The 14,497-nt window shown below is 38.1% G+C and overlaps 1 protein-coding gene across 5 annotated transcripts; it reads right to left on the reverse strand.

The window, feature by feature from the left end:
• Positions 1 to 1,057: 1,057 nt before the first annotated feature.
• On the reverse strand, positions 1,058 to 14,212 carry LOC146579053 (uncharacterized). 5 transcript variants are annotated; one of them, XM_085260804.1, is made up of 11 exons: positions 14,024 to 14,212; positions 13,811 to 13,855; positions 13,297 to 13,557; positions 12,920 to 13,165; positions 12,615 to 12,728; positions 11,987 to 12,052; positions 9,283 to 9,345; positions 8,938 to 8,994; positions 8,668 to 8,733; positions 8,340 to 8,389; positions 1,058 to 4,285 (listed from the first exon to the last, which is right to left on the reverse strand). In XM_085260804.1, exons 1-11 carry the CDS (start codon positions 14,067 to 14,069, stop codon positions 4,274 to 4,276), a joined length of 1,026 nt encoding a protein of 341 aa, XP_085116930.1. In that variant the 5' UTR covers positions 14,070 to 14,212; the 3' UTR covers positions 1,058 to 4,273. The 5 variants fall into 5 exon arrangements, with proteins under 5 accessions (XP_085116930.1, XP_085116920.1, XP_085116902.1 ...); XM_085260794.1 differs by having other exon boundaries at positions 8,340 to 8,422; XM_085260776.1 differs by having other exon boundaries at positions 1,058 to 8,422; positions 9,283 to 9,342.
• Between the last annotated feature and the right edge of the window lie 285 nt (positions 14,213 to 14,497).

Genomic DNA, 14,497 nt, shown 5'->3' on the forward strand with positions numbered 1-14,497 from the left:
ATAGCTACTGTATCTCAGACAGCTCAGAATAGTAAAATGCCACATGAAGTACAATTTCAGACATGCATTCAGTTTCAAAATTAACTTTATATTAAACCCAATTACTTTCTTTTTTGATCAATAATATTCAGTGACTAGCATTCATTGTCTTTTTTTTTTTTTTCTTTTTTTGTGTCCCGTTTGGATGTTTAGCCATCAGAATTGTTGTCTTGAGGCCAAGAAAGATGCCCAGCGGATTTATTTTACCAAGTGGATCATCATGGCCTTGCCATATTGGTCCATTTGATTGACCTTTATTATAATTATGAATTTATTTTATTTTCAGTTGCAAACGGGACAGACATAACTGTGGGATAGGACAGGGGGAAAGAATGAAAGAAAGAGGGGGAGAGAAAGAAAGAAAACCAAAGGGGAGAAGAGACGGTGAGAAGGGGGGGAAGAGAGAAAAAAAAAAACAACTCCTGGGTCACCTGTATGGAGAAAAAAAAAAACAGAGGAGACAGCAAACAACAAAGAGCAACATAATAATAGAAAAAAAAAGCACCATCACAATAAACTAGCTAGCCATAGATATCAATAGTTACTAAACAATAAACGATATTGTGCAACACTCAAGATTGACAGTGCACAGTGTGCTTTGAGGCAGCAGCCAAGAAAGCTGTAGTCCGCGTCTGTGAATACCCGTGTGTACACCTGTGTGCATACCTGTGTGGATCAGCATGCTTGCATTCCAAAGGTTTCTCCATGTAAAGATCTGCTAGGGAGTGTGGGGAGCCACAGCCCTGTCCTTTATGGTATCAAGCAGGTATGGAGGAGATCAAAACTCCAGACATCCAGAGGCCCCCAGAACACAAGAGACCAAGGAAGACCCACAGAGGGGCAGCTGCGCCACTGTCCCAGTAAGAGCTGAGGAGAGTCCCAGATGAGGGCTCATTCAGCAGCCGCGGAGCAGAAGCCAGGGGGAGTTGCAGTGACGCGCCCGCGAGCTCCGCCGGCAGCCAGCTGTGCCTGAGTGACCGAGCCCCAGGCTGAGAGGCCGGGGGCACCCCACCTCCGAAATGGCCCGAGCGAGCCCCAATAAGCGGCCGCCAGGGAGTGAGCCAGTGTGTACCCGGACGCCCACTCCCAGATACAAAGAACCACCAACGCACCGACACCTGAGGGAGTCCACCACCGGCAGGGGAAGTGGTGGTGGGTGGAAATAGGCCTCCAAACCTTGGAAGGCCCGAGATGTCCCCAGAGAGGTGGCGTCTGATAGCCAACCTGACATATAGACACAAACATACAGGCACACACAGACACAAACATCCATTCCCACCCTCATGCTCTCATGTGCACTTCACACTCAACCGACGTGGAGACAGACATAAAGAGACGCTGTACACACGATCACACTCCCCAAGCGTACTCTACAAACCGGGTCTAGGTACCCCCGCCCCTGGAGGGGCGTTCATTGTCTTCTTTTTTGCCTATGGTGTGGTAATTGGTAATTACTTATTTCACATCTGCCAGGATATTTCACAGAGACCAAAATATTGCACATAAAAAGGGTAGAGCTGAGTGTAAAAGTGTAAAGTCTAATATTTTAGTTTAGTACAAAAATAGCAAAAAGCAAGAAGTTGAAGAGCAGCTGATATTTTGCAGTCAAAGTAGAGTTGACTTGTAAACAGCAGAAATTCAATTAGAAATGTCAGTTTTTGTTAGCTCAGTAGCAACACCTTACATAATGGGCCCATGAATGGCTTCAATTTTCTTTCTAATCTTGAATGTCATTTTTTTCTAAAATTTAAAATCAAATCTAATAAATGCATTAAATAACAGACAGGGATCATGATCACTAATATTGCTGTGGTTATCATTCCCCTCACTCCCACTGTCCCTCTCCATCACAAGCTGAAGATGCATCACTCTCTAGACCAATTTCCAATAGCTTAGGACTCTTTGACACTCAACAACTTGTGATTAAAAGCCATTTTAACTTTAGCATTTAGAAATCCAAAACATCAGTAAGTAATTTGGTATAATCTAAGACAAATAAGTGTTTTATTATGTAAAATGCTTTGGATACCAACTGATTGCATTCCATCTGTTGTCAAAGCAGAAGCAGGAACCAGCAGAGAGATGCCCTCAACAGGTCCCTGCCAACCCATAGCAGAGGATCCCTTCTATTCTACAATACAGTAAGTAGAAATTATGCTTCATGTGCTGCAGTCAGGTAATAGTAATTAGTAAATTTGGGATTTTCTATATAGACAGTTACCTACTATATAGGTAACTGTCAGGTAACTGTCTATATAGACAGTTACCTGACAGTGGAATATGTATAGTTTGTCATACATTTCACTCACACCCAAATTTGTGTATTAAAAGCCATGATATACTGTAAAAAGTATGCAGATTAATTCTTTGATTTTTTTGATGACATTTCTTTATGTTGTGCTTTACATTTTTTCTCCTACAATTCTTTTGTTTACAGGTTGCAGAGAGACAGATGCACATAATCACATCTGAGTAAGAATGAAATCAAAGAAGCAACTCAGTTTTATCACAATGTTGTTGTTTTTTTTTGGAATTAAACAAGCTGTGCATTTTCTGACAGGTTTGGTTTACATGTCTATAAACTGTTAGAGTTTTTCTTCATTCAGTCAGTTACAGCTGCATGTCATTCCCACGGTGTTATACACATATATAAAGTTTGAACATAAGCGTCTTTGCTAAAGCTGAACTTTAACCAACACGTTTGATCTTTCTGTTTTTACACATGTATGAATGTTGTTTCAATAAAAGAGATGCTGCAGCTTTCAATGACACCCATTGAGGTCAACCTCTAATCTCAAAGTGTCACATTACTTTTTTTTCCAAAACAGATGCAATGAGTTTGTGGTCAGAAATGAAATATAACTGCCATGTTCGATACAGAGCATGACAGACTTTAAGTGTGGTCTATTACCCAGACAAAATAAGTGGTGTTTTGTTTTATTGCTTCAGCTTCTTTTTTGGTCAGACTGGATTGGATTATAAAATTTAGAAGTTATCTATGTTGGGTGAGTGCCGAGTATTTGGTTGTGCATATGGGGTGGGAATGCACGTTTGTGTCCACGTGCGCCTGTTCGTCTGTGTCTATATGTCAGGTTGGGTCTTAGACTCAACCTCTCTGGGTACATCTCAGGCCCTCCAAAGTACGGAGGCCAATCTCCCCTCACCACACTCCCTGCCGGTGGCTGATGCCCTCAGACGTTGGTGTGTTGGTGGTCCTTGTCGTCTGGGGCTGGGCGCTCATGTATGTACCGGCTCACTCCCAGTGGCCGATTGGCGGGGCCGGGCGCCTGTGGCCCAGCTGGGCTCCTTCCAGGGGTTGGGATGCCCTCAGACGTCTCCTCCATACCTGCTTCATACCCTGGTGGACGGGGCTATGGCTCCCCACACTCCCTAGCAGATCGTTACATGGAGAAACCTTTGGAATACAAGCATGCTGATCCACACAGGTGTACACACGGGTATTCACAGACACGGACTACAGCTTTCTTGCTGCTGCCTCAAAGCACATTGTGCGCTGTCTATCTTGCGTGCTGCACAATATCGTTTATTATTTAGTATCTACTGCTAGCTAGTTTATTGTGATGGTGCTGTTTTTTTTTTTATTATGTTGCTCTTTGCTGTTTGCTTTCTCTTCTGGTTTTTTTCTCCATACAGGTGATCCAGGTGTTTTGTTTTTTTTGTTTTGTTTTTCTCTCTTCTCCCCCTTCTCACCGTCTCTTCTCCCCTTTGGTTTTCTTTCTTTCTCTCCCTCTCTTTCTTTCATTCTTTCCCCCTGTCCTATCCCACAGTCATGTCTGTCCCGTTTGTAGCAACTGAAAATAAAATAAATTCATAATTATAATAAAGGTCAATCCAATGGACCAATATGGCAAGGCCATGATGATCCACTTGGTAAAATAAATCTGCTTGGCATCTTTCTTGGCCTTAAGACAACAATTCTGATGGCTAAAGATCCAAACGGGACACAAAAGAAAAGAAAAAAAAAGATTAGTGGTTGACCACAGTGAGTGTTACAAGCTGTAATGATTCTTTTCTTGTAAACAGCATTCATACACATAGAAGACAACAGACAGGTCAAGTCAGGTGCTTTTATTAGCATTCAGCCTCATATGTACTTATAACCATGTGTGTCTGGCAGCCAGCTGTGTCTAACTAACTAGACAAAAGTTATCACAATTTATAAATGTAGAAACCAAAAATCTCTCACTGAGATGTGATTATGTCTTCAATAAGATCACTCTGCAACCTGCAAGATAGAATGGAATAGAAAAAAAAATTAACTAAAACAAACAAAAAACATAGAAACAATTTTTGTATTCTGTACATTGTAAGCCAATTTTAATGTCAACGAGTAGTTGCCAAACATGTATTATCACTTTTGATGTAAAGTATATTTTTCTTGTACTGTAACAAGGTTTCTTTTCTACATACGTATTATTTCATGGCAGCATCATTTAACACAAGTTTGGGAATGAGTATATAAGCTATATACAGTGATGTGAAAAGTGTTTGCACTCTTCCAGATTTTTGAGTTGTTTTTTTTTTTTTTTTGTATTTTTGTTACACCTGAATGTCTCAGATCAAAGAAATTTAAATATTAGAGCTAGATAACACAAGTAAACACAAAATGCTGTTCCTAAATACAGGTGTTCATTTTAAGGATGAAAACAATCCAAACCTACATGGTATTGTGCCTTTTTTTTTCTTAAATTTTATTTTTGCATTTAAATTAAACATAACATGCTTATACAAAATCAACCAAGAACAATTACTGTTTTTAACATTTATGAACTTATAAGCATGAAAGGAAAAAAAAGAAAGGAAAAAGGAAGAAAAAGAAGAGGAAGAAAAAAAAAAGAAAAAAGAAAAAACAAATAAAATAATTCACGCGTAGTGTGAGGCATGAATTATGATCAGTTATTTTTTTAAGAATTCTAGAAATGGTTGCCAAATCATACAAAAACTCGCCAGTTTCCCCTCTCTATCAAATCTTATCTGCTCCACCCTGGCCACAGACACCATCTCATTAAGCCACCTGTTAAAACACGGGGCCGAAGAAGACCGCCACTGTAAAAGAATACGTTTCTTTGCAGCCAGCATACCCATTGTAATTATCTGTTTTTGTGAAAAGGAAAAAGATTCGACTGATGCAAATGATCCAAGTATAGCCAATGCCACGTGGTACTTTTTTCCTAAATTGGTTTGAAAACCACATAAAAATCTGGCTCCAAAAAGCATTCAAAACAGGGCAATGCCAAAATAAATGTGCAAGGGAACCTTCACCGACTTTACATCTGTCACATAAGGGGGATACAGGATTATAGATCCGGTTAAGTTTAAGTTTAGAAAAGTGTAGTCTATGAATGACTTTAAACTGGATTAGTTTATATCTGGCATTTATTGTATTGTGCCTTTTTAAGGTCATGCAACAGCAACTCAGTTTAGGTCAGTATTGAGGTCAGGACTTTGACTGGGCCACTCCAAAATCTTCATTTGGACTTGCTAGTGTGTTTTGGACCGGCTGTAAAACGCAAGTCTGCTTTGCTGGAGGTCACAAACAGATGACCAGACATTCTCCTTCAGGATGTTTTGGTAGAGGTCCTGAGACAGGAAAACAGCCCAGACCATCACACTACTACCACCATATTTTACAGTTGCTATGATGTTTCTTTTCTGAAATGCTGTAGGTTTTATTACAGATGTCATGTGACTGAAACCTTCCAAAAAAACTAACTTTTGTTTTGTCAGTCCACGAATATTTTCCTAAAAGTCTTGAAGATGTTTTTGGCAAATGTGACACATGCCTTTATGTTCTTTTTGTTCAGAAGTGGTTTTCTCCTTGAATTCTTCCATCATTTATGCCCAGTCTCTTTCTTATTGTTGAATCATGAACTCCGACCTTAACTGAAACACGAGGCCTGTGGTTCTTTAATGTTGTTCTTTGAGTTCTTTTGTGACTTCCTGGATGATTCGTTGATGTGCTCTTGAAGTAATTTTGGTAGACCAGTAACTCCTGGGAAGATTCACCACTGTTCCAGGTTTTTTCCATTTGTGTACAATGGCTCTCTCCGTGGTTCATTAGCGTGCCAAAGCATTAGAAATGGCTTTGTTACCTTTCCAGACTGATAGATTTCAGTGACATTGTTTCTCAGGTGTTTCTTTAGATGATGATGATATTGTTTTTTTGACATATTTTAAGCAGATTCACTTTGTCAGACAGGTTCTGTTTAACCCTTGTATGGTGTTCAGGTCTGTGAGACCCGTTTTCAGTTTTTCTCAAAAGAAAAATTAAACAATTAATTATTTTTTCAACCTGAAATTCATTGGCTTTGGCTTATTTTCTGTGAAGAACATAAATCCGAACTAATTTTCAATGACCTCATACTGTACCTCCCCCCACGCATTTACATTACATACAAGGTGTTCGGGTCCACTGGACCCAGGTCTAATAAGAGTGTTGAAAGTGTAGGTCCTGTGTTCCCACACTCTGTCTTCCTCCTTTCTGGTGCTGCTGATAGTGTTTTCTTCCCCTCCTGCTCCGCACAAAGTTGCAACATTGTTGAAAATTCAACTATCAACACTGTCTGCTCTGACATTCCCACACAATTTACCCTCTTTCTTGAGGGATCCAACTTTTATTTTCTCATACCCTGTCCCACCTGCAAATTAGGAGCACAATACTATAAATAAGACTTTGCCAGTGTGGTTCTTTATCACAACTGATCAAGATGGCAAAAGATTATCTGCTGCGAGGGCCATCCAATTGATTTTGGAAGAGAGAGGGGCTTCGGATGATGATGTTGACAAAGAGGTTTCAGAATATTTCACATTTCTGAAAATTCAGAGTCTGACAGTGATTTTGAAGAAGAGGATGAGGTTGAGCACCATTTAGTAACAAAACGAAGACGAGTACCCCATCTGCTGCCAGCTCCAGGACCACAACAAGCCCACCAGACAGCAAGTGAAGAAATATGGATGTCAATAACTGGTGAAACTGAATGGTCTTCTTGCCCAAGAAATGAGCCACCCTGCAGAGCTGTTACTGTGATAAGCCAGGGCCAACACGGCTGACAGTTACTCATGTGCAGGACATCAAGTCGTCATTTGAGCTTTTCATCCCAGATTCCATCCAGAAAATTATTCTGGATTGTAGTAATCTAGAAGGAAGGTGTGTTTTTGGAGAGAGGTGGAAGGAGATGGACCAAATTCATCTAAGAACCCCAAAGGCCTACTTTGGGGTTCTTATCCTTGCAGGAGTTTTGAGGTCCAAAGGGGAATCCACAGAATCTCTGTGGGATGCAGAAACCTTTCCGTGCATCAATGTCTCTGGAAAACCTCCACAAAAATTCCAGGATTATCCGTTTTGATAACCGAGACGACAGACCAGCTCGACGGCAGAGAGACAAGCTAGCTGCCATCAGGACAGTGTGGGATAAGTGTGGGCACCGACTCCCCCTGTTTTACAACCCTGGGCCTAATGTCACCATTGATGAGCAGCTGATCCCATTTAGTTGTGAAACATATTGCTTCACGTGTAAATGTGTTGTCTTTCCACTCACTCCACTTGATTACAACTGATTTATTTTTTATAACATTTTATAAAAAAAAAAACAAACAAAAAAAAAAACGAGAAGCACATTCATTCATAAATGTGATCTAACAAAGGTAAAGGGAAAAAATTAACCATGTTTACTGTTCATATGTTTTGTAATTGGGATGAAGTAAACATCTGTTGAGTAATTTAACATAAAATTGTTTGATAGTGTTAATTTGGAAAGCCAAAACTCTAGCGGGTCCACCACACCCATGAACACTGGCTGAGTAACAAAAATATGAACACCACACAAGGGTTAAGTGATTTCTTGATTCAACAGGTCTGCCAGTAATCAGGCCTGAGTACTGTTAGTGAAACTGAGCTTTCCAAGCTTTCCGAACAATGTGATTAATCACAGTTAATTCCTGATTTAACAAAAAGGGCAATCATTTTTTTTACACAGGACCAGGTAGGTTTGTATAACTTTTCTCCCTCAATCAATGTAATCGTTAATTAAAAACCGCATTTTGCATTTACTTGAGTTATCTTTGTTATTAAAATGTGTTTGATAATCTGAAACATGTTATTATGAAAATGCAAAACACTAGGAAATCAGGATGGGGCCAACACTTATTCACACCTCTGTATATCTATATTATAACACTGGAGTTAGCATTGGAGTGTCCACACTATGAAACCCATTTATTCATCTTTATCACATATTATCTGAATGCAACACGTAAGGCATAACTGCCCCCAGTCTTACCGTCTGGATTGGAGAATAAAAGGGATCCTCCGCTATTGGCTGGTTTATACCTGGTGAGAGGATTTTTGTGGTGGATTCTGATTCTGCTTTGATAATAGATTAGATTAGATTAGACAGAACTTTATTAATCCCTCGGGTGGGTTCCTCTGGGAAATTCGATTTTTTTTTTTTTTTTTTTTTTTTTAGATTAGATTATAGATGGAAATAAATTAGTTGGTAACCCATATTTCTATATAATAAAACACTTGTTAGGTGATTAGGTGATGTTTCTGCTGTTGCTTAATCTAAGCATCACTATTAAATGGCTTTTAATCACAATGAGTCTCACCTTGTGGCTGAGTGTCACCCTGGGCTAAACTGTAGTAAAAGCTTCTAGAAGACAGTTCACCTTCATCTAATAGAATGAAACCGAAAGAAACAGTGGGAGTGAAAAGATAGGTAACCATAATAACATTATGGCTTTTAATCACAATGAGTCTTACTTTGTGGCTGAATTTCACCCTGGGCTACCTTATTGTTTCAAATACTAGGTGATATTTCCTTTTTTTCTTAATCTTAGTGTCACTATTAAATAACTTTTAATCACACTGAGTCTTACCTTGTGGTTGAGTGTCCCCCTGGACTAAGCTGTAAATAGGTCTATTGGACCGTGCATCTGATGAAGAGAAACAGTGAGAGTGAAAGGATAGATGACCACAGTAATATCAGTGACAATGACCAAGGATTGCTAACCTCTACATTCAGTGGTTTAAATTTAAGAAAAATGTTGAATATGTTCTATAATAAAATTGAATTAGCTTGAAGCCAATTTCTTATTTACCTTATTTACACTAATAATATTAACACTTATTTACCTTCGATTGTTTCAAATACTACGTGATATTTCTGCTTTTCTTGATCTTAGTGTCAACAACAAATGACTTTTAATAACACTGAATCGTACCTTGTGGTTGAGTGTCACTCGGGACAAAGCTGTAGTAAATGGATGTAGACGACAGTGCATCTTCTTTCATCAGAGAGAAACAGTAAGAGTGAGAGGATGAATAACCACAGTAATATCAATAACAATAACAATAATCCGTGTTTGCTTTTTAATATATTCATAGATTTTCATTAGAATTTAGTAAAATTTCACATTCACAGTTAGATAAGAATGCAGCTTGTTGGTTAGTTAGAAATAAGATAACTAACCAACAAATATATGTTTATATATATTTCATCAGATTCATCAATCATTAATCTATGTTATAAAAGCTAAATCCTAAAGTTAAATTAGCAAAATAGTTATATATGTTGAGTGACTGCTCTATCCGCCAGTAGCTGGGGAATTATATGTACATGTTTATCATAGCGAGAGCAGTCGCTCTAGTAGCCATCATGGAAGGACAAGCCCTGCATGGTATGTACCACTGGCAGATGGAACAAGTGGTTGACATCCAAAAATCCAACGAGTGGCTGTACAAAGCTGGACTGAAAGACAGAGGCACTAATCATAGCAGCACAGGAAAAAGTTCTGATCACAAGATCCATAGAGGCTGGGGTCTACCACGCCAGACAAGTTTGTTTCCAGATACAGACAGACAAACTGTTGATGGCTAACCAACATGACATAGTAGTGGTAGACATAGGTTAAAATTTCTAGAGTACATGCCAAACAAGCCTGTCAAGTATGACCTTGAGATTTTCTGGGTTTGGGATTCACACATCCCCAATGCAATATCTAGAATGTTTTCACAGGGATACAAATAAGGAAAGAAGTTCAGAAGAATTTGAGGGAAATCACTGTCCAGCATTTGTGCGCTGATAAAAGCCACAACTCAGCCACATGAAAACAGCAGACAGGACAGGTCTAAAGACAACAAGATTTCAGTTCCAAATAACAAAGATAATTTGTTAAAGTCAGCAGTCCATGTGGGAAATACAATGTATATATGTGCAGTGATTAAAGCCAAAACTCAAAGCTCCAAACAGTGAGGGGACAAAGCAAGAAAAGATAACACAGACAGGAATTGTGTAGACAGTTACACACACGCTCTCTCTCTCTCTCTCGCACATACACACAGACACACACACAAATGGACGTTGACATCATTCTATTGCTGTTGTGTCACTTTATGACATAAATTTGACTGTGTACCACGCTATATACCACAGGTCTTCAGGCTGGCAGTAGTTTAACCGTTACTTAAAAAGCCATCTCTAGACCCAGTGGTCATAATTAATTATTGCCCAATCTCTAACCTTCCTTTTATTCTCTGGATACCATTATTTTGGCCTCCAGTAACACTGTGAGGAATCTTGGAGTCATTTTTCAACAGGATATTCTTCAATGCACATATTAAACTAACACTCTACTTTTCAGATCAGGCTTAAAACTTTCCTTTTTGCTAAAACATATATTAAGGGCTGGATCAGGTGACCCTGAATCCTCCCTTAGTTATGCTGCACAATAATGTTTAATATTTAGTATTTACTGTCATATTCCCATATATCATTGTGATGTTGTTTATTCTATTACTCTTGTTCTCTTCTGCTTGTTTTCTTTTTTCTTTCTCAACAGGTGATCTAGGTGATCGATAGATGCATTTTTTTTTTTCCTGCCCATTCTGTTGGTTTTTGTTTTTTGCCCTTCTCCCCCGTCCCTCTTCTCAGCTGTTTCTCTTTCCCTCTTTCTTTCTCCCCTTCTTTCCTCCAGTCAAGTCTGTCCCGTATTCAGCAAGTGAAAATAAAATAAACAATAAAAGATGAATCAAATGGACCATTACGGCAAGGCTGGGATGGTCAATTTGGTAAAGTAAATCCGTTGGGCATCTTTCTTTGCCTTTAGACAATAATTCTGATGGCAAAAGAGCCAAACGGGACAGGCAAAAAAAAAAAGTTATGCTGCAAAAGGTGTAGACTGCTGGGGGATTCCCATGATGCACTGAGACCTCTCTGCATTTAATGATACTTGTTATTAACCTCTGTCTCTTTTCCACAGCATGTCTTTGTCCTGTTTTCCTTCTCTCACCCCAACCGGTCGCAGCAGATGGCCCCGCCCCTCCCTGAGCCTGGTTCTGCCGGAGGTTTCTTCCTGTTAAAAGGGAGTTTTTCCTTCCAACTGTCGCCAAAGTGCTTGCTCATAGGGGGTCATATGATTGTTGGGTTTTTCTCTCTATGTATTATTGTAGGATCTACCTTACAGTATAAAGCACCTTCAGGTGACTATTGTTGTGATTTGGTGCTGTATAAATAAAATTGAAAATTGAATTAAAATTAATTATGTTATATGTGTTCATGTTTTCACCTTTCATTGAGTTTTTAACTCCTATACTTTTTAAGTGCTCAATTAAAAGCTGTGTTAAATATTTATGTTGAAATGAAATGCATATCAGAAGTTGTACTTCTTGCCACATGTAACCTTTCTGAGCTGTATGAGGAAACTCAAATCTCTCACTGTAGATACAGTTCATATCTGAAAGAGACTTAGAGTCTATGTGGTTTTCATTTGAGGCGTAAGTTCTCTAAGCTCAAATTAACACTACCATCTGCACATTTATAAATAACACATACACACTGACAAAACATTCAGACAGTGCACTTTTTTTCTGCTTACGACTTCATAGAAAAAGTATTGTGCTACTGCAGTTGAAAACTCATAAACATACCTTTCTTCTTCCTGTTTTTTCTTACGGCAGCACATGTTGCTCTACCTGTGTTCACTCTACTGGCCTCTATGGACACGGAAACACAAAACATAAAAATCATTAAAACGCTGATAAACTACGTTTTAGAGTAATGATGTTAGTGTAATGCACAACAGGCATGTTGATTTCCAAAAAATGCATAATCTAATTAGGCAATACATCTCTTGGGCTGAGAATAATCTCCTAAATGCTATCATCATAATTATTTCAAGTTCTGACATAAAATAATTTCTCAAATATAAGGTACAGAAAGTATTTATTATAATTATTAAATTTGTTCCACTGAACAATAAAAATGAACAGAAAATATTAACACAGTATCTCTGTTCTGACCTGTTTGAGCTTCAGTTGTGCCTTAACCATCTACGTTTAGAAAAATGAACAAAATATTTTTCAAACATTATATGTGACATGCAATTATCACTTTTAATTTGTCCATGTCAGAACACCTAAGGTGCCTCAATTCCAGATTAATGTTGCAAAGAAAACATATATGTTTAGTATGTACAGCAAAGCAAAAGCATTGAATCCAAAGTTTTGCATGAAAAGAAAATATTTTCAGTATTTTCATTACCTCTGTCACACTAACCTTTGCTAAAGTGATACAGTCCCATGGTCACAATCAAGAGAAAAAGAAATAAAATCATAGCAGTGATCCAAGGTGTGGCAGCAGGGGAAGTGTGGCTCGTCTCTATGTGACTGTCTGGATTAGTAGTTGAATTCACAATTTGAGAGTCCAAATGACAGTTTGAAAAGAGAGAAGAGTTCAGTTAAGACAACAAAAACCCCAAATGTTCATTTTCAGATGTTCAGTGTTTATTCAGACTGACACATTTTAAATAGTGTGTCAGGCTCAACAGTTTTGCTTCATTTTCATATATCTTTGTGTTTCACCTGTGACTTTCAGCCAGCTCTCTGGTGATTCTCCAACTCCTGAGATGTTACACTTGTAAAGTCCCTCGTTTGATTTTGAAACTCTGTGGATGGTCATGTTTCCTGTGGAGGTTCTATGGATAAGACGTCCATCTTTGTAGAAATCAGCTGTAAAGTTGGAGGAAGCAGTTTTGTTTCTGCAGCTCAGAGTCACAGTTTCTTCCATTAACACAGAAACAGCAGGACTCTCCAGGATAACAGAACCATCTGAAACAACAAACATTTGATATTTATTTAATGTAAATTTAAATAGAAAGCAATATTAAATTATAACCAATATCAAGTAATTAAAATTTATCAAAAGTTGTTGTTCTTTCTTTATTTTTCTTCAAACGTACTAGTGACACAAATGTTGATACTGTTGCTCCTTATTCCTCCTTCAGTCTCATACCAGTACTCTCCACTGTCGTCTGTATAAAGATTTCTCATTTTGCAGGATGATCCTGTTGGTGTCCTCATGTTAGTTTTGTTACATGCATTTATTTTCCTTTTAAGTTTATGCAGAACTTCACAATAATCGACTCCTTCACAGTGAAATGTTGTGGATTCATATTCAAAGAACTGCAATCTGTTTGGAACAATATGAAGAGAAACTGCATCTGAAACAAAGAATAAAGAAAGATTCAGTTTAGATTCTTATTACTTAAACTGATGTACTAGACTTTAATAATGACAGAGTAAAAATATATATATTTTTAATGTGTATCATAAGTCATATGATGATTAATCATCACAGGACGCGTTTCGCTAAAATCACAAAAGAACAAGAAACAACAACTTTTCTTCTGAATTGCTCTCGCCTCCAAAATGTTTAATAATTTTAATATAGATGAGAAAATAGCATGTACACACCAATTTTCAGATCCTGTGCACCCAGCAGAATCATGCTGGCCATCACTAAAGAGACACAACAAAGTTTCACATTTTCTTTTTGACTTTTACAGCTAAGAGTAAACGTGTCATCACATCTTATAACTGGATCACAAAAATGCATTAGGTTACTGTATCTTAAGGTAAAAACAAAAAAAATGCAATATGGTCAAGTGGAAATGAGAAAGTACTCACACAGTCTGATGCACAGAGCTCTGACGTCCATGTTGTCTTGCTGCATACTAAACACTGCAGAGTAAACTGAAGTGTTACAGCAGTTAGCAGAGGTATCTTCTTGCTAATAAATCTATTTTAACATTAAATATTTTTGTGACGTTGAACACAATAATCCAAAGAAGTAGAATGGCTTCTGTGTCATGTCAAGCCACCTTGTTTCAGTTCACTATCAGTGGGCGGAACATGAAACCAGTTCTGTTTGGTGCAACTTGTAGGCTGGTTTGTTATGCTCACATCCTCAGTTTAGGTGTAGTATGTGCGTCACTGGGAACTTGTTCTTTTTTTTTAATAAGACAGGAAACATTTTTTTGTTATTTTTAGATTTCTCTCTTGTAAAGGCGACACTGAGTGTCAGTGCGATTACTTGTAAAAATAAAGGTTAAATAAGTAAAATGCTGAGATATATCACAGAAGTAGTGAACATTTTAAATC

The sequence above is a fragment of the Mchenga conophoros genome, linkage group LG3 (genome assembly GCF_057382185.1).
Source record: "Mchenga conophoros isolate Kocher_MC1m ecotype Shallow Benthic linkage group LG3, M_conophoros_male_GT1.1, whole genome shotgun sequence".
In the NCBI taxonomy this organism is placed as follows: domain Eukaryota; kingdom Metazoa; phylum Chordata; class Actinopteri; order Cichliformes; family Cichlidae; genus Mchenga; species Mchenga conophoros.